An 18,139-nucleotide genomic window follows, 5' to 3' on the forward strand; every position below is an offset into this window, starting at 1 on the left:
TCTAATGGGGAAATTGGATTTGCTTAACGTCGTTTCACTTAAGTCGCATTTTTCAGGAACATAATTAGAACATTAAGTGAGGAGTTACTGTACCTTGATTTTCTTAGTAAGTTAAATGGATGGATTTATTTTCAAATGCTTGTTCTTTATCTGTCAGGCTGCTCTTGGAATTGCAAACCTCATCGTTATGGCTATGATGGAAAGCGGTATTTCTGCAGAGGAAGCGTATAAGAAAATATGGATGTTTGATAAATATGGCCTATTGGTTGAGGTGAGGGTCTGCCAGGCCTTTTGAATAACACAGTACACGTTGCCATTTCTCTTTCCTTTCCTTCTCACAATCGGAATCAACTTAAATCTTCAGGGCCGAGAACAAAAGGTAGACGCCAATCAAGAACCATTTACACACCAACCCCCAGACCAGGTGCCAAAGACATTTGTAGATGCGGTGAATATACTTCAGCCGTCAGCTATTATTGGTCAGTAAACTTATTTCAGATGCCTTAAATAATATATGTTGTTAATTTTATCTTGCTGTCACTGGGCCAGTTGCTGCTTTCACTTTTACCAGTGTACATATAGCATAACCTCGCATATGTCGATGGGGCTACTCTGCATTTGTTCTGGGGCAAATGACAGCAGAATTTGGTCCACTGTGTTAAACTACCTGTAAAATGTTTTTGGGGCTCATTGTATCTTGTCTATAATACATACAGGCTCAACTCTTTAGCTATGGCTGAGGAGCTCAAAGAGCAACTTGGGGGCATGACCTTTTTTGCTCCTCACTCCAATCCTGGGCTGGCCAGTCTGCTGGTGTAGCTTAGAACAGCCTACTGGCTGCTCTGAATTACACTGACTGCCAGGGGTCCAAAAGAATGATACTGCAACTGTTGATCAGTGAGAAATAGAGAAGACCCAGCTACTCCCATTTCTCACGTCACATTCCTACCCGAGCAGCTGGGGGAGGGATGGTGTAGGAGCTGCTTTGCATACTTTGTGTCACCACGATACCCCCTATGCGGAAGTAATTGTTTCTGTGGCTGGCTACACTGACTTTTGAGCTAGTATCTGCCAGCAATTTGGTGCAAAGCAGATGTTCTGTACCCCAGTCCCTGATCCCCAGTATTCATTATGTCAGTGGATACGTGTGAGTATGTATGTATGTGTTAATTATAACAACCCGTAGTAGCCACTGCTATAGTTGAGTCTGCAAAATGGCTTCTATTATAGTACCATATTTTTTCTTTGCACATAACTTTTTGAAAAAATTTGGTTTGGGGCTGAGTCTTTGCCCCGGATGTGTGCACGTATGTGTGTGTCTGAGTGTGCATATTCATTTTTATGCATTTGTGCATACGTATGTCAAGTATGTTAAACTGTTTGAGGATGAATACCATATTCTTAAGGCCCCTTCCTGCCTCATAAATAACTAAAAATATCTAAACTTTGAAAATTCAAGTGTACTGATTTGTAGTGTCTTTGCTGGGTTTGAATAGTGTAGGGTTTAAGTTTACAAAGGATTTGAAATTAGAGATGGAAAAAACCTTTTGGGTCATCTTGTGCATCTCCTGACAGTGCAAGATTGTTTCCCACAGCTGATTTTCTAGATATAGCTTGTTTTATTGAATGATGAATATTTATTCAAAGCCTTCAATTGGTTTTCCTGAGTGTGACTGACCTTAACAGTGATAATCTTGAGTCACATCAGAAATCAATATATACAGTATAAACTTCTTGGAATCATTGTCCCATTTTACATGTATAACTGTAATTTTTGTATCTTTCAATTTATTTCAGGAGTTGCCGGGGCTGGCCGGCTTTTTTCACATGATGTGATCAAAGCCATGGGTTCCATCAATGAAAGACCTATAATATTTGCACTAAGTAACCCTACAGTGAAAGCTGAATGCACTGCTGAGGAAGCTTATACTTTAACAGAGGTACATAATGATGAAATATGTCAATGCACATATATTGTTTTTCTGTCTGTAATGTAAGAGTGCAAAACCCCAAGCATTTAAACTTGGAATTTCTCCATGTAAAGAATATAACTGCTCATTATCTTCCAGTTTCAAATGCATATTTGTCTTAGTATAAATTAAAAAGCAGCTCTGATTTTAAATTATTACATTTGGCAGGTGATTACTTCATAATCAGGTCTAAATCTTCTTTCTGTTTTGACAACAATATTGAAGTGTAATCATTGGTTACTGAGAGTAACTTGTGTTTCTAACTTTGACATTGTTTGAGACTATTTTTAGCTTTTGTTTTTAAAGAGAATTATTTTGTGTAATAGTCATGACAGAAGCCAGCTACAACCTGGAAATAGTTAATTAAAGCAGTCTTTATTTAACATTGAATCAGGTCCTTAGAACAGGGAATGTCTTTGCTTGACTTGTACAGCCCAAGGATCATACTCGGCCCTTCATTTCCTAATATTTGAATTGGTCAGAACATTTAAAATTAAACATAGCGAACTGATTCTGATTTCTCTAACTCTGGATTTACACCCCAGTGTAATTCCACTGATTTCAGTGCTGTTATAGCTATCTTAGCCCAATGTGAGTGAGGTCAGGCCCAGCGTTTGCATTCAGTAAACGAAAACCCAATAAAACCTTTATCCTTTTGCACAGTTTTTAAGCAGTGTGCACACAAGACTGTTTTTGGGTTTGAGGAGATGGGCAAAGGGGGAAGAGATAGGGGAGAAAAAACAGAGGCAGAGTTGGCTGTAGTAGTTTTGAGCTGGCCTGCAAACAATTTTTTTTGTCATGCCTCCCACTTAAATCTTTTTGACTCCTGTCCTGTAGGATCTCACCACTATCCACAGGGCTAGCATGGGGACTTTAGAAGCAGGGTGGTTAATGAAATGATCTTTGGAATACATCCCAAGCTTAAATGACTCATTTATGTAGAAGTGTGTGGGCAGAGATCTTTAGGTGCTTCCTGCTGCGGAAATGTGTATTTGTGGTTTGTTCCTTTCAGCATTGGTGATCATCACATTGGTCAACAGCGCTGTACATTTTAAGGCTAAAGGGCTTGAAACTTACCTCTCTTCCTTGCCTCCCCAATGAAAGCTGAAATTCTCGTATAGCTTTCTAGTTCTCCCCCAGATCAGTGGGTCTGTAGTGGAGTCTTTGCAAGGGCAAAGGCCCACTCTAGTAAAAGACAAAAGCCTCTGGACCAAATCTGGATTTTTGACTACTGTATTCCAGATTTCTTCGACCCTCAGGGCAATTAATTCTTTGTATACTGGCTATTCCCCCAGATGTTTATTAGGCAATATTTTGGTGAATAAAATAATACTCACAATTCACAGTTCAGACTGAAGATAAACAGAAACAGATGATAGGGCCAGATCTTCTGCTGCTATAAATCGGTGTAGCTCCACTGATTATGTATAGAGGGTACTTACCCACATGTGATATATGAATGAGGTTCTGTTCTTCACTTTAGAGAAGGTCTACACAACAACAGCTGTCTCCACAGAAACCCCCATGTGTGTATGTAGAGTGCTGAAGTGCACTCTCTGGAACATTTTATCACTGTCAGTTTCCAACATAAGATAGTGTTGGGTAGATCCAGGTGCAGTAGATCAGTTTAAAGTGTTTTCACTTAGCTAAACACCATTAAAAGCAAGTCAGGCTGGTACTCAAAACAATCAGCCCTTGGTAGGTGGGGAGGGAATCTTTATTTTTCTCCTGGAGCTGCCTTCTATGGGAGCTGCCTTAATATCTATTCATGATTTCCCATAATCTACCATTCACATGCATGTGTTAAATTGTTGTGTTGTAATGTTAAGGCTGTGAAATATTACAGGTTAATGGAAAAAGGATTTTAATTTTACAGTCCTCCAAATTTTATTTTTTCTAATACTTTTGGCAGTTAATATTGGGCGGGAAAATATAATGTCCATTTTCAGAATAATTATTTCTCTAAAGTGAAATCAGTACAATCTCGGTTATTCAGAATTCACCATTATCTTAAGCAGGGTCGTGTTCTCTGACACCTAATAATTACATAGAGAATTCCCTTTATTAGCCAAAACCTTGATTATCCAAAATTACTCAGTGTTCCCCTTGTCCTTTGACTAATAGTTTGTCTTGTAATTGCCAGTCCTCCACTCCCAGCCCTTTAGGTTTCTTGACTTCAGAAATGGCGTAACCATTATAAATGGGAAACTTTAAAATAACACTTAATGAGAGAGTCCATAGACAAACCGCTTAAGAGCATGAAGAAGCCATCAATAAACTCTTACTGCTTATTCTTGCATTTCCTACAAGAGTATGGTGATGCTTTGGTGCCCTCTGCTGCTTTGCAAGAAGTATTTTTTGTTTTTAGTTTACATCATCTTTTGACTCTGACTTCAAATGTACTTTGCTACCTACTCAAAAAGTCCATTACTGTGTGTATGTCCACACGCTCAAACACAGTACCGAACTTTTTGCATACATGGTGATGTGTTCTCATGTGTGAGATTGATATGGAGCTGTAAACTTTTAAATTTTATTATTTTCACGATTTTCTGTCAGAAGTTCAGTTTTCAGGTTTGAACTGGAAGAGGGAGAGATTGCTCGACCATAGGGCAAGCAGATTTCACACTCAAACCTCTAGGCTACTTTTAATATTTCTTAGTCATTAAAACCATCTTCATAGCAAGAACCATCTGCACAACACATTCCTTCTAGAGGCCCTGATTCAGCAGAGCACTTAAGCACATATTGAGACCACAGCCTGTCATGCTGACCAATATTCTATCTGTCTATCAGCCTGTCGTCTCTTATATTTTACATTGTAAGTTCCTTGTGGTAACGACCATCTTTTTGTCCTATGTTTGTGTAGCATCTAGCATAGTGGGCCTTGGCCAAGTCATTGATGAAAATATTGACTAGTATCTGTCCTGGGTCAGTACTGTTCAATATTTTCATTAATTACTTGGATAATGGAGTGGAGAGTGTGCTTATAAAATTTGTGGGGGACTCCAAGCTGGGAGGGACTTTGAAGGACAGGATTCAAATTCAAAATGATCTTGGCAAATTGGTCTGAAATCAGCAAGATGAAATTCTGGGATGTATTAACAGGAGTGTTGTATGTAAGACACTGGAGGTAATTGTCCCACTCTGCTCTGCAGTGGTGAGCCCTCAGCTGGAGTGCTGTGTAAATGGGAGAAAGTTTAGAAACCTTGACCTGTGAGGAAAGGTTAATAAAAACTGGGCATGTTTAGTCTTGAGAAAATAAAAGTGAGAGGGGAACTGATCAGTGTTAACATATATTCAGGGCTATTATAAAGAGGACTGTGTGCAATTGTTCTCCCCTCCACTGATGGTAGGCCAAGAGGTAACAGGCTTAATCTGCAGCAAGGAAGATTTAGGTTAGATCCTTTTAAAGTATAAGGGTAGTTAAGCACTGGAATAGGCTTCCAAGGGAGATGATGGAATCCTCGTCATCCAGTGTTTCTCAAACTGGGGTCCCATCCCGAAAGGGAGTCGCAAGTCTTTTGTAAGGAGGTTGCAGTATTGCCACCCTTACATCTGCACTGTTGCTGGTGGCGGCGCTGCCTGGAGAGCTAGATGGCATGGTGGGGGGGGGGGTCATCACAGCCTGAAATATTTTCAAAGAGGGTCCCAACAAAAAAAGTTTGAGAACCCCTGACAAACAGCTCCCTAAAAGTGTGGGGGGAGCTACCAGCGCCTGAATCCCCCCACATCTTCTCCCTGAGCCCCTACCCGGGTGCTGCCTCTGCTCCACCAAGACCCTGCCTCCCACTCGTTTCTCTCTGCCCCTTCTCTCCCCCCCCTCGCCCCCGTTGCTCACCCTTGTGGCTGGTAAAAAGTGATGGGGCCATGATCCTCTGGCACCCCCTGTTCCGGCATCCCTGCTTAAATACCTTTACTGAATTGGAGCCTAGCTGACTGTGAGTCTGGTGTGGTAAGTCTCTCATTCATGGTGACTTTGTGTAATGCAGATTCTGTGAATTACTTCCTCTTGTTTAACAGGGGCGGTGTTTGTTTGCCAGTGGCAGTCCGTTCGAGCATGTGGTTTTGAAAGATGGACGATCCTTCAGACCAGGCCAGGGAAATAATGCCTATATTTTTCCAGGTAGTATCGAGAATTCTGTTCTTCCACTTTAAGATTAGATTATTTCAGAGTTATTACTAATACTGCAGCATTGCCTAGAGACTTCAGTAAGGACTGGGGCTACGTTGCTCAGGCACACAGTAAGACACCCTGAAGAGCTTAGTCTAGTTTGAGACAAGACTTAATGAGTACAATAATTAATTAATGGAGGCTGTTAAGGATATGTGATATGACAAGGATGAGTGATCAGAATATATGGTGACATAGGCTGTCTGTGTGCACAATTAGCAGGTTTCAGTTTGATTACTTTTTAGAAATATGAATAACAAAGGCATATTATTGAAGACATTGCTTCCTTATGGCCACCTGCTAAAGTGTTTATTGTTTCTTGGCGTGGGGGGGGGCTTCCATAAAGATGCCGTTCTTTTAATTACTTTTGCACAGATAATAGTGCAAAAGAGTCAACATCGGATAATTTTTTTAAAACAAAACCTGTATTCCCCCCCAAAGTTGCACATTCTGGTATGTTCCTAGGACACCAGTAACTAGTCTTAAGAACTTGTGTTTTAACATTCAGCTAAAGTGAACGTATGAACCAAGAGTTTTGCTCATTAACCAAAAAAAATCCAGCGCAGCACTTGAGTGTTCCACCGTCTGTCTATGCTTATGTAGCAAAATTAGCACTTCTCTCTCTCCTTTGCTGTGAATCTATTGGCACTTAACAGAGGAGGTTAAAAAAATCATATTCATAAATCTGAAACACTTTTTTATGGTTGTCTGCATTTTTTACACCCTGTCAATGATGGGGCTGCACATTAAAAATGATTTTATCATAATATTATCAATAATTGTATTATAGGTGTGGCTTTGGCTGTAATCCTCAGCGGTGTTCGGCATATTAGTGATAAGGTCTTCCTTGAGGCTGCAAAGGTATGTGTTCAAACATAGATTATGGCTTCTGAAAGGCGAAGTCAGTCCCTTTGACATGATGGGCTGAGTTGGACTGATGAAAAATTTTCCACTGAAATGGTTTTTCAGTAGAAAACTGGGTTTTGATTATCAATATTTTTGGGGGAAATGTCTGCTCATGACAAAAATGTTGTTTTTTTGTCCAAAAATAGAGTATCTGAAATATGAAATATTTCAATTTGCAAATACAGCTACAGTGCCTCATGGAAATTGTAGTTTGGTTACCTTGTGTTCCCATTCTCCTCCATGCTCTCTGGCTGGACTACCTCTCTTGTGATGCACCATAGCCAGGGATTCTGATGATGCACCACCTCCCTTCTCCAAAAGAGGAGACCGTGGTGCATCATGGGAGTTCAATGAGGGAGCTTGGCCCCTGGAGGAGAATGGATACATGGGGCACTGCAGCAGCATTTCCAAATCAAAATATTTTACATTTTTGGCCAAAATATTTTGGTTCTCAAATTTCCAACAAAAAAATTAAATTTTCCACAAAAGTAGGGAAGAACCCCATTTATTGACCAGCTCTAGGGCTGATGTTCTTTTATCTCCCTACATTCCCATATGTAGTCCAACTCTATGGACTTGATTCACCAGCAAGAGCCTCTGCACTTTAGGGGGGAAAAATGATACATAAGATGGTTGGATGATGTTACTGGGAGAATTTGTAGCCAGGGCTTTTTAGGGATGCCCGAGGGGAGAGTAGCTACAAGACAGAACAAAGGTAGAAAGGAAAAAAGTCTTAAACCCTGAAATACAGTGTGTGTGGTTTTTATTGTGTGTTTTTTCTTTTTTATTGCAAACATAGGAACAAAGGGGCTCTGTCTAATCTTTGTTGTCATTTCTGTTTTGTTCTTTCATTACATTCTGCAGCTTCTTTTGTCTGTTTTTCCATCTCCCCCTCTCCTTTTTATATTTACGTATTTATGTTGTTTTATTTTGATGCGAGTGGAATGATGGGATCCATCATTTTGTGTGCCCACGTTAAATGGGCCAACCCTGCAGTGCAGTGGCTCCCTTGTAATTTACCTATTTACTGTCATTAACATTGAGATGTTGACACTTCAGCAAAGAAACATCTGACTTCAGCTGAGATGCTAAAAAATCTTAATAATAATAACAACAACAATAATAATAAGAGAGAGGCTTGTTGCTTTGTACACAGATTGCAGCATGCATCTTTATAGTAATTTTTGAGGCTTTGACTGACTTATACCAAGCACTTTTATATGCATTTCAGGTAAACTATCCAGTAAGAACTCTCAAACACATTCCTCTGTTTGCAGGATAGTGATGCATTGCCTCCTGAGAGGGGTCAATAAATTGCTAATATTTGTTTTTTATACAGGCATTGACAGACCAGTTGACTAATGAGGAACTTGCCCAAGGAAGGCTTTATCCACCACTGTCCAACATCAAAGAAGTTTCTATTTACATTGCTGTTAAAGTAAGTCGATAGTATGCTAAAAGATACAGAGCTTGGGAAGTTTATATAATATACAGTGTAGCATGATATTTGGGACAAAAAAGAACAAACTAGCATTCAGGCTGTTGATAAAACTGCAAAGTACTACACTTAGGAAGGAAAAATCAACTGCATAAATATAAAATGGGGAATAGGTGACTAGGCAGCAGTATTGCTGAAAAGGATCTGGGGGTTATGGAGGATCACAAATTGAATATGAGCCAACAATGTGGCGCTGATGCAAAAAATGTCGTTCTGGAATATAGTAACAGGAGTATTGTATGTGAGACATAAGAGGTAGTTGTCCCACTCTGCTCTGCACTGGTGAGGCCTCAGCTGGAGTTTTATGCCAGTTTTGAGCATTGCACTTTTAAAAAAATGTTAACAAATTAGAGTCCAGAGAAGAGCAACAGAATAAGAGGTTAAGAAAACCTGACCTATGAGAAAAGGTCGAAAGAAGTGAGAAGGCTGCGTGGGGGCCTGGTAAGTCTTCAAATATGTAACAGATTGTTATAATAAGGACAGTGATCAATGGTTCTCCACATCCATCAAGGATAGGACACAAAGCAGTCAGCTTAGTTTGCAGCACATGAGAGTTAGTTTAGGTTGCATATTAGCAAAAACTTCTAATTATAAGGACAGTAAAGCAATGGAATAGGTTGTCTAAGGAGATTGTGGAATCCCCAAGAGTACTGGTTTTTAAGACAGGTTAGACAAACACTTCTCAGGGGTGGCTTAAGTATACTTAATCCTGCCCAGAGCAGTGTGATGAGAAAAGTCCTCTTGAGGTCCCTGCTAGCCCTACATTTTTATGATTCTGTTATAATAAGGGAGATTTGTAAAATATTAGTTTATTTATGTGCTGGTAATGATCACTAGTCAAAACTTTGTTCCTTTGATTTCATTGATATCATTCCAGTTCTAGGTCCCTTAAAAGGTTCTGGTCCTTATTCTAGTCCTTTTAGGGCTTTAGAAATGTTTCTTCCTCTAGCATAACCTATTGTAGTTCTGCCCATAAGGGATTCTCAAGCTTTTGAAGCCCAGATTTGAACTCATGGGAACAGAGTAGTCTCGGTCAAGGGCCACCAGCTATGGAATTCAATGACTCCAGAAGTCAAAATGAGCCCTAGTCATACACCCTTTAGGTCATATTGCAGGATTTTCTTTCAGCATGCCTTTGCCTAACTTATGAGTTGCAGAATGGTCCCATAAGTAACTGGCTTTAATTTGAGACAAGGACGATAGTTTGTCATTCTCCTAGGTGGTGTTGATGCTTTGAGTCAGAGGGGTAGCTGTGTTAGTCTGGATCTGTAAAAGCAGCAAAGAGTACTGTGGCACCTTATAGACTAACAGACGTTTTGGAGCATGAGCTATGGTGGGTGAATACCCACTTCGTCGGACGCATGCGTTTTGGAGCATGAGCTTTCATGGGTGAATACCCACTTCATCGGATGCATGTCATGCATCCAACAAAGTGGGTATTCACCCACAAAAGCTCATGCTCCAGAATGTCTGTTAGTCTATAAGGTGCCATGGGACTCTCTGATGCTTTATGTAGCTTGTGGCTTCATGGGTGCCCCAGAAGTGTGCATAATGTACTTTATCTGAATGTTAGATTTTGCTGTATGGCTGCATTCAAAGTGTGTGTTCCTACCTCAGCTGAAAGGATGCATAGGAAAAATATTTGATTATTGTGTATCAAACCTTCTTTAGAACCGTTAATTCCACTGCATAAGATGTCAAAAGTATCCTAGTAATCTTTTTAGTATATAAGATCTTCTGGAATCGCTAATATGAAAGAGAGAGAATAAAAGTGCCACTTCTTGTATTAAAAAAACAAATGCATTCTCCACTTTGAAAAGAACAGAGGTACTAAGGGCCAAATCCTTCCCTTGTCTGCACTTCCCTAGAGAGCAGGGATAGTGGCATATGTATTTTGTGCTCCTCAAATTTTCCTCACCAGGCCACGCGTTCAAGGGAGGGATCCAAGATGAGTGAAGCATTCTGCTGCCTTCCAGAAGTAGAGTGCACCCCAGACATGCACATTGCACATCCTGCAGGTCCGTAGCATATACACAAGCAATCTGGGGAGCTGGCCATTACCTTTTGGCTGCCAACCATGCCTTCTTAGGGACTTCGATCACCAGCCAATACCTAAGCCAGGCCCCCTTTTACACTCTTGTGAGCACTAGAGTGAGATCCTGCCCTTTTCCTTGCATGGGGATACTTGTAATAATGAGAGGTAAAAAAGCAATCAGGAGTGTGGTTTTTATTTGACATTATCTACTACCCTCGACTAATCCTTTTTTAATACATCTCATTTCACTAGCTTAGCTGAAGATCTCTTCTGTTTTCCTAGTATATCATCCAAAAAAGTATTAACGGGCACAAACTGTACATTGTGATTTAACTTTTCAGGTTATGGAATTTATGTACGCAAACAACATGGCTTTCCATTACCCTGAACCTGCAGACAAGAAACAATATATACTATCAAAGGTTTGGAGCTACGAATACGAATCCTTCATGCCAGATGTGTATGACTGGCCTGTGTCTACGGCAAAGCCATCTGAAATGCACTGACATACAAAAGATCGCACTCCTCAGGTGCTGTCTTCTACTCTGCAGGGAATCCTTTTCAGACTAATTTACGATAATGACTTTTGCAACTTGTAACTTATTTTCCCTCATTTTGTTGTCTCCACTCCACCCCTTCATTTTTCTGCGTGACTGATTTTTTCCATAAGAATCTGATCAGCTATACTGGTGATGGCTCACATCACATGAATGGTATAGCTGTCCAAAATTAATTTAAATGACAGTAATGTTGTAACTCAAGTTTAGAGCCCTCTTCATATCAGAGAATTTTTAAATGGTATTTTAGCCATAGACAAATGATAATGAACTGTATTTGCCGTCTCATCATTGCTGATTGCCAGGATATTTGCTTTTGTTTTTTAATAATAAGTCTTCTGTCTAATTTCTTCATTGTCATCACAAACAATGAATTGTGGCATCACAGAAAGAATCTGTCAAGAAAAAAGGCCAGATGTATCCAAATGGAAGATTCTGTTCCATCTGCAGAACAAAGCTACATGTGTCCAAGTTTCCATGCTTCATTCAGCCACTCTGTTCTGTGGTCTTGGTTTGGAAATTCTTGGCTGTAGGGAGACCATGGTTGTGTGCACATTTGAAATTTGCAACAATATTTGTACTCTACGGTTTGATCGTTGTATAGAATTTATTATTAGAAACAATTGTGAATTAGTTTGAAAAAAGTTATTCTTGAAAAGTTTGAAAATAATCACATTATAGTGGGGGGGGGTTATGTAAGCAAAAGAAAGTAAACTATTGCCTATTATTCTACTTTTTGAGATGCAGTTTATAAAGCAGTCTACAGAATCCTTCATAGTGAGTTGTGAAAGCTACGGGTGGTTCAGTTTAGCTGCAGAACTCAGAAATTATCTGCCAAAAGATTTTGGTTTGATTTGTTTTCTTTTTAAGGTTCTGTTACTTTTAAGCAAACCTCTCAGCATTGTGTTCTTCCTAGAACTTACATCCTTTGTTTTCACATGAGGAGTGTGTAGAGCCAGGTGACCCATCACTGATCAGAAGTGACTCCAAAACAGATCTACTTGGTGCTTTGAACAAAGGTTATTTTCCCTCTTTTTTTTTTCTTCTGTTGCTGATAAAGCTGGAACAGTGGGTGCTGCAGGCAGCTGTTGATATGTGCACTTCCAGTGGTTTGATTGCATGTTTCCTACAGTTTTCACTTGATAAGACTCCCAGTAGTTCAGCGTGAATAGAAGACTCAAAAAGTCTGACTTTCAAAAGTTTTCAGTCGTTCCCTTGTTCCTCTTCACGCCACAGAATGTGACTTTAATTTCTATCAAGTTACTCCATATGAAATCAGAAGTTGTGGCCAGATCATTGCTAGGTTAGTTCTTTTTTTTCCTCATTGATTCATTCAGGGTTAGCCTCCTGTTGCATTGAAGGCCCTGAATTTGATGTGGGTATTATTGTTTGGGTTCCTTCTCATTTCCCTCCCATCTACTGTCTGAGTGAAATCCAGTTCTCTACATTAGTAGACACAGAATTTGGTTATTGCTGGTTGTCTGTGACTTTGTTAAAACCATCCCCTAAGAGCAGGGGTAACATAAAACTAGACAAAGGGAACCGCATGCTTTACTGGAGTTTTGCTGTGTCAAGAACCAATGGCAGAAATAAATAGCTCTTCTGGCTGAACTGACAGGCTAGAAGCCAAGATCCAGATACATGAATAAATTTATCCATGGCAAATGTGTGCACAGCAGGAAGCGCAGGCACCATACCCCCTTGAAGAGGGTGCAGAGCTCCCCTTCCTTTTATTGCTTACTCTGTTGTGATTTTAAAACATGGATTGATTGTTTTAATCTTTTTAAGAGCAAAAGGTGAGAGGAAGAAAAGTAGAGTTTGCAGTAGATTTTCACTAGGTGATGAGAGAAGACTGCTTTTTCCAAATATCTCAGTGATGGAAAAATTACTTGACAACATACTGAGGCTTTCGTAAAACACAGAGTGTGGAGGTGGCTCTAAATTCTACATCACTGTGTTTGTGAATTATGAGGTATAAAATTTATATATCTATAAAAAAGACCAACACACACGTGGTGGTTTTATAAATAATTCCTTTTCATCTATTTTTGCGGTGCTTGGTTTCTAGTGTATTTATAAGTTAATTTAAACTTGAATCTTATTCTGGGATCAGTATTTATTTAGTACAGAAAATAACTACCCGGTCTTTTGAAAACTCAAATCTCACCAAAGCATGAATTGAGAATTAGTTATTTGTGTGTAACTGTATTAAAGTAAACGTGCAACAAACATTTCCCCACTCCTTCCAGTGAAAATGTGAATTTAACAAAGAACAAAATAAGCACTCCGTATGTTGCCCTCATGGCATGTGTTGAAGATGATTCTTCTATATCCTGGGTCAGCAATGGCTACAGAGACTGTGTGCTCAGCCACTGGGGGAAGGTTGTACCTTGTGACTAAATCGAAACATACATATTTCCATTTAGGGTCTTATTTCTCAGAAGAGCTGAGCAGCCACAATTCAAAGTCAATGGGAACTGTACGTACTCTGCACTTCTGAAAATTAGGCCCTTCAGGAGTGGCATTGACAGACCACAGTAGGCTGCTGCCATAGGCTGTAAGGATAGCAGCTGATACTGTCAGCCAAAACACAGAAAAAAAATTGGCATGGACTTCCAATAAAGGTGTGGACCAGGTTTCCTGTTTTTGCAAAACATACTCTGTTATTTTCTTGCTGTACTCCATCTGTAGGAGCCAAGAGCATTACATTGCTCAGAAGTGACTTGTAGTGGCATTGACCAGTTGTGAATGTTTTTGAAACTTTGTTTGAGATACAAGAAGCCACTGAAAAGGAGAGGAGGGACTCCAGTCTGAGCCTGTCCCTGTCTATACTACATCTATAACTGAAATAGAAGATATATTTAAATACAGTTGTTCACTGATCTGGGTACAGAATGCTTCAAAGTTCTAATGTATGTAGGATCTGACTGTCTCTGCAACTGGGTAAAGATCATAGAAGTCCAGGGTTTTAACTTAGTTACTAGTACACAGATCTCATCTAACTTGCAACTTGTGACTAGATTTTGTTGTTCAGTTATCACTGGATCATAATTAGGGCCTAAGAATTTACATGTAATTTACCACCGCTGTGTTTTCTGTTTGCGACAGAGGTACCAGCTCAGGTAATCCTACTTTGGATGCATGTCACTTTTCCTTTTTATTATTTTTAAATACATGCTGAAAAGGATGAGAGAGATTCCGTGCATTATCGTATTTAATAAGTTCATTCAAACTACCTAAGAGCATTAATTAAACTATTGAAAATTCACTGATCTGTAATCTGGAATGGAAACCCCATAGAGTTCAGCTTCATATTTTAACATAATTCTGATTTTGCTTTGCAGCCATTATCAAAGGTAGTTATACACATTTATCAATAAAGGAAATGATCTTAATCCAAAGAAAATAAAATTGTATTGCTGCTGTTGCATTCTGTAGAACTGAATGGTGCAGAATAGGTATATAGGTGTCTTTAAAAATCATTTGCTAAGGGCCTGATCCTGTCCTCAATCTGCACATGCTCCCAGTGACTTGTGCACACAGAACAAATGCTTTAACTCTCCTCCACTCCCTGTCCTATACAGTGTTGAGCACTTCTGACAAGGGGCTGGGAAACATCTAACTAGTGAATAATTATTGAATGAACATACAAAAACAGATCCAGACTTTAATGCCAAACCAGTAGCATCTCCAGCTGAATGCTGTTGTAACATGCCTCTGGTAGAAGAGTCATCTGTCTGTAGCTATGTATTTGTCGATCTTGACCTATCTAGGTACTTCTACTATTCATGTCTCCATAATATCTCAGTGCTTACAAATGGGCAGGGTGGCACATATGGGACCACCCCAGCATGCTATAGGCCTCTTCTTGCTGCTGCTACCTTCTGAAGCACAGTGTTTGGTGCTGATGGAGCCTAGTAGTGCTTATTCTGGAGGGATATGTTTTAGTATCTTCTGATGCAGTGGATCAGAGCTGGAACTCATTTAAAACCTCTGTTCATGGCAGCTGTTTTGACTTGCTAGCAGTCCAAAGCCTATGCACATATATAGGCACTGGAGGGAATTTAGCATACTGTGTACAAATATCTTTACATGCAGTTCTGTTCTGAAAAATGACTAAGAATGGCCTCATGAGGTTCCATATTTATCTCTCTGACACCAGAACAAATGTGCTCAGCGTACAGGTAGAAAGTTGTTTTTTCTAACTACCAGCCCTTGCACACACAGCCTGGGAGTTTTGAGTAATCTGTTCTTGTGCATGATCTTCGATGCTGATAAAGTGTCTGCTGGGAGAATTGTGTCTTCACGTACAACTGTGAACTCACATTGCCTTCAACAGGCTTGTACAGGTGTGGCTGACTGGAATTTTGTACCAGTTGTGTTGCTGATACATAAGATGGAATAGAATCCAGCTCATTTTCTCCTAGCTCCATTGGCTGTGGTGGACCAGCAGGCACAAAGACCATTAAAAAAATTAAAAGTTCCCATTCTGAGTTCAAATCTGCTGAACATACACAGGGACTGGATTTGATGAGTAAGAAAATGTCATTTTTACATTCAACAAAAGTTTCAGACTTTAGTGGGAGCTGCATGTCTCCAGCACCTTTAAAATCAGGCCTGAGGTGTCCAAAGTTGTGTACCCAAACATTCAGAGACACAAAATAGTGAACATTTCTGAAAACTTCAGACTAGAAATGCACTTTAAGGAGCAATTTTTATGAGTCTGGATGACTGTAGAGTGCACTTTGGGAATGAGAAATGTCCCTTCCATTTTAGTTTTGAGGGAACGGGGAGAAGTCTCGATTACATTGGAAACTATGTTCTTAAAAACCGATCAGTAAACTTAACTGAGGCAGTTAAAATATTTTACATTAAAAGATCTAAGCAAACTCAGCAGGTCTTATTTATCCTTACTGAAGCAAAACTCACATTGAATTCAATAAGGAGTTTTACCTGCATAACCTTCCTGATTTTCCTGGTTGTTAGAGCCTGATTCTGCACAACAGAAGTTGGAGTTTTATCATTGCCTTCAGTGGGAGCAGGGATCAAGGCCTCTCATGGGGCACAACTCATTGTGTTATATAGGCACTCAATCGTTTTTTCAGAATTTGGCTCATCTGTCCTTAAAGAAATTACTCTAACAAAAATGGAAATCAAAATTACTCTCCAGACTAGGGTTCCCTTAGATTCGGGTTTTCCCACACATGACCTCTTTTTTTTGGTCCACTGATCTCCATCCGGGCAGATTTTTGAAATGTGAACAAATGTCCTGTGATTTTTTCCTTGCTCGTCCTTTTTTCAACAAAAATTCTGGTAGAACTGCAGTTGTTGGTGTGCCCTAATACTGGCATGCATGTTTACTGGTTTGCCACACTTCTGTGCTGCTGGTGGTGCAACGCTGCCTTCAGAGCTGGGCAGCCGGAGAGCGGTGACTGCTGTTTGAGTGCCTAGCTCTGAAGGCAGTGCTGCCACCAGCAGCAGCATAGAAGTAAAGGTGGCATGTTACTGACTGAGTCGCTGAAAGGGATCCTGCTTGTACAGTACAACTTCAGGCATACATCTTGCAAAGACTTTCATGGCACAACAGGACGAAGGCAGTAGAAAACGACTAACGGCATGTAAAAAGGTGCATTTAAATTTGATTTACATTTATTTTTGAGGCCATTACACTTGTTTATAAATGTTAGAGATTCAAAGTAAAAAGAAACTGTAGTCTCCTTCCCCTGGCAGTGTCCTCTATTTGGGAACTTAAAATATTGTAACCCTGCTCCAGACTACACACAGTAGATCAGCCTGCTTTTCTGGAACAAAATAAATGGCAAAATTAATGGTTGTTTATTTCAAACATGCTGTAAAGATATCGCTCTATATTGGGAATGCTTGTGTGAACAATTCTAGTCTAGATAAAGGGACTCTTTAGGATGTCAAATTCAGTCTAGGATTTGATTTATTTCAGGAGGGTCGGGGTCAGCTGAAACAAAACTTGTGTTGAAATGTGAATTGTTTCTTTTTTCTCCTTTTATAATATTGTACCTGTCCTGGGATGTGTGTTTTGGTCGTCTATTTTTTTAGTAAAACGCATTTTCCTTTGCCCAAATTATGCTTGATTCTGTTTTATTCTTAAAATAATGTATCTGCTCAATATATAGCACTTTCCAAAAGTGATACTAAATTGCTTGAGAGAATCTTGCATTTTTACTCTGTTCTAATGGATTTCAGTGCCAATGTAAGTGAGCGACTACTAATGTCCTACAGCAGGTCCTGTGCAAGTATCCCCCATACAGCTATGTCAATCCCCCATACAGCCCCTCAGACCTGACCTACAATATTTTTTATTCCAGGCCTTAAAGTAAGCGGTTAACGTTTGATCTCAAATATATGCCTGCAGGCATACCTGATCTTCTATACACTTTCTAGTTGTAGATCTCAAAGAACATTATAAAGGAAGTCAGTATCGTTATACCCACTTTGCAGATGGGAAAACTGAGGCAGAAGAGAGGTGACTTGCCCAAGGTCATCCAGCAGGTCAGTGGCAGAGCCAGGAATAGACTCAAAGTCTCTTGAATCTGGGCCAGGGCTCTGATTGCTAGGCCACGATTAATTTGTTATTACAACCCCTTGCTGCTCAGAAGTTCTGGTGACAGTTACAATTATGTTGCTATACCTACAGCTGCAGAATTCTGCAACATCTGAATCCTAAGATTAGGAGAAAGGACTTCACTGAGGAATTAAATTCAATAAAAGTTAAAAGCTGTAAGATCTTCACAGTTTAAAAACAGTTTACAGAGGTAAAAGCCTTTGTGAGCTTTCCTCAGAAAAGAACATAAAACTCCAGACTGTGTAGATATGTACAATCAATACTCTGCTTTCAATATACAGTAACAACACTGTCATCAAGATTCACACAACTGAAAGGTCAGATCTACAGCAGACTCTGCAGGATAACCATATGTAAGAAGGAATCCTTTTAAACATGGGAAGAGACCCTAACGAAAATTG

At 39.7% G+C, this 18,139-nt stretch overlaps 1 protein-coding gene across 3 annotated transcripts in view; it reads left to right on the top strand.

The window, feature by feature from the left end:
• ME2 (malic enzyme 2) overlaps positions 1-17,237 on the top strand; it is a 49,656-nt gene extending 32,419 nt beyond the window's left edge. For 2 of the 3 annotated variants that reach the window (XM_050944718.1, XM_050944719.1), the window contains 7 exons: positions 158-271; positions 365-479; positions 1,798-1,940; positions 5,994-6,096; positions 6,935-7,005; positions 8,390-8,488; positions 10,925-17,237. In XM_050944718.1, coding sequence (XP_050800675.1) covers positions 158-271; positions 365-479; positions 1,798-1,940; positions 5,994-6,096; positions 6,935-7,005; positions 8,390-8,488; positions 10,925-11,089 — 810 coding nt within the window. In that variant the 3' untranslated portion in view covers positions 11,090-17,237. The remainder of the gene's footprint in view (positions 1-157; positions 272-364; positions 480-1,797; positions 1,941-5,993; positions 6,097-6,934; positions 7,006-8,389; positions 8,489-10,924) is intronic. The other variant, XR_007773258.1, reaches the window with a different exon arrangement.
• The last annotated feature ends 902 nt before the right edge of the window (positions 17,238-18,139 follow it).

This window comes from Gopherus flavomarginatus, chromosome 3 (assembly GCF_025201925.1).
Source record: "Gopherus flavomarginatus isolate rGopFla2 chromosome 3, rGopFla2.mat.asm, whole genome shotgun sequence".
NCBI lineage: Eukaryota > Metazoa > Chordata > Testudines > Testudinidae > Gopherus > Gopherus flavomarginatus.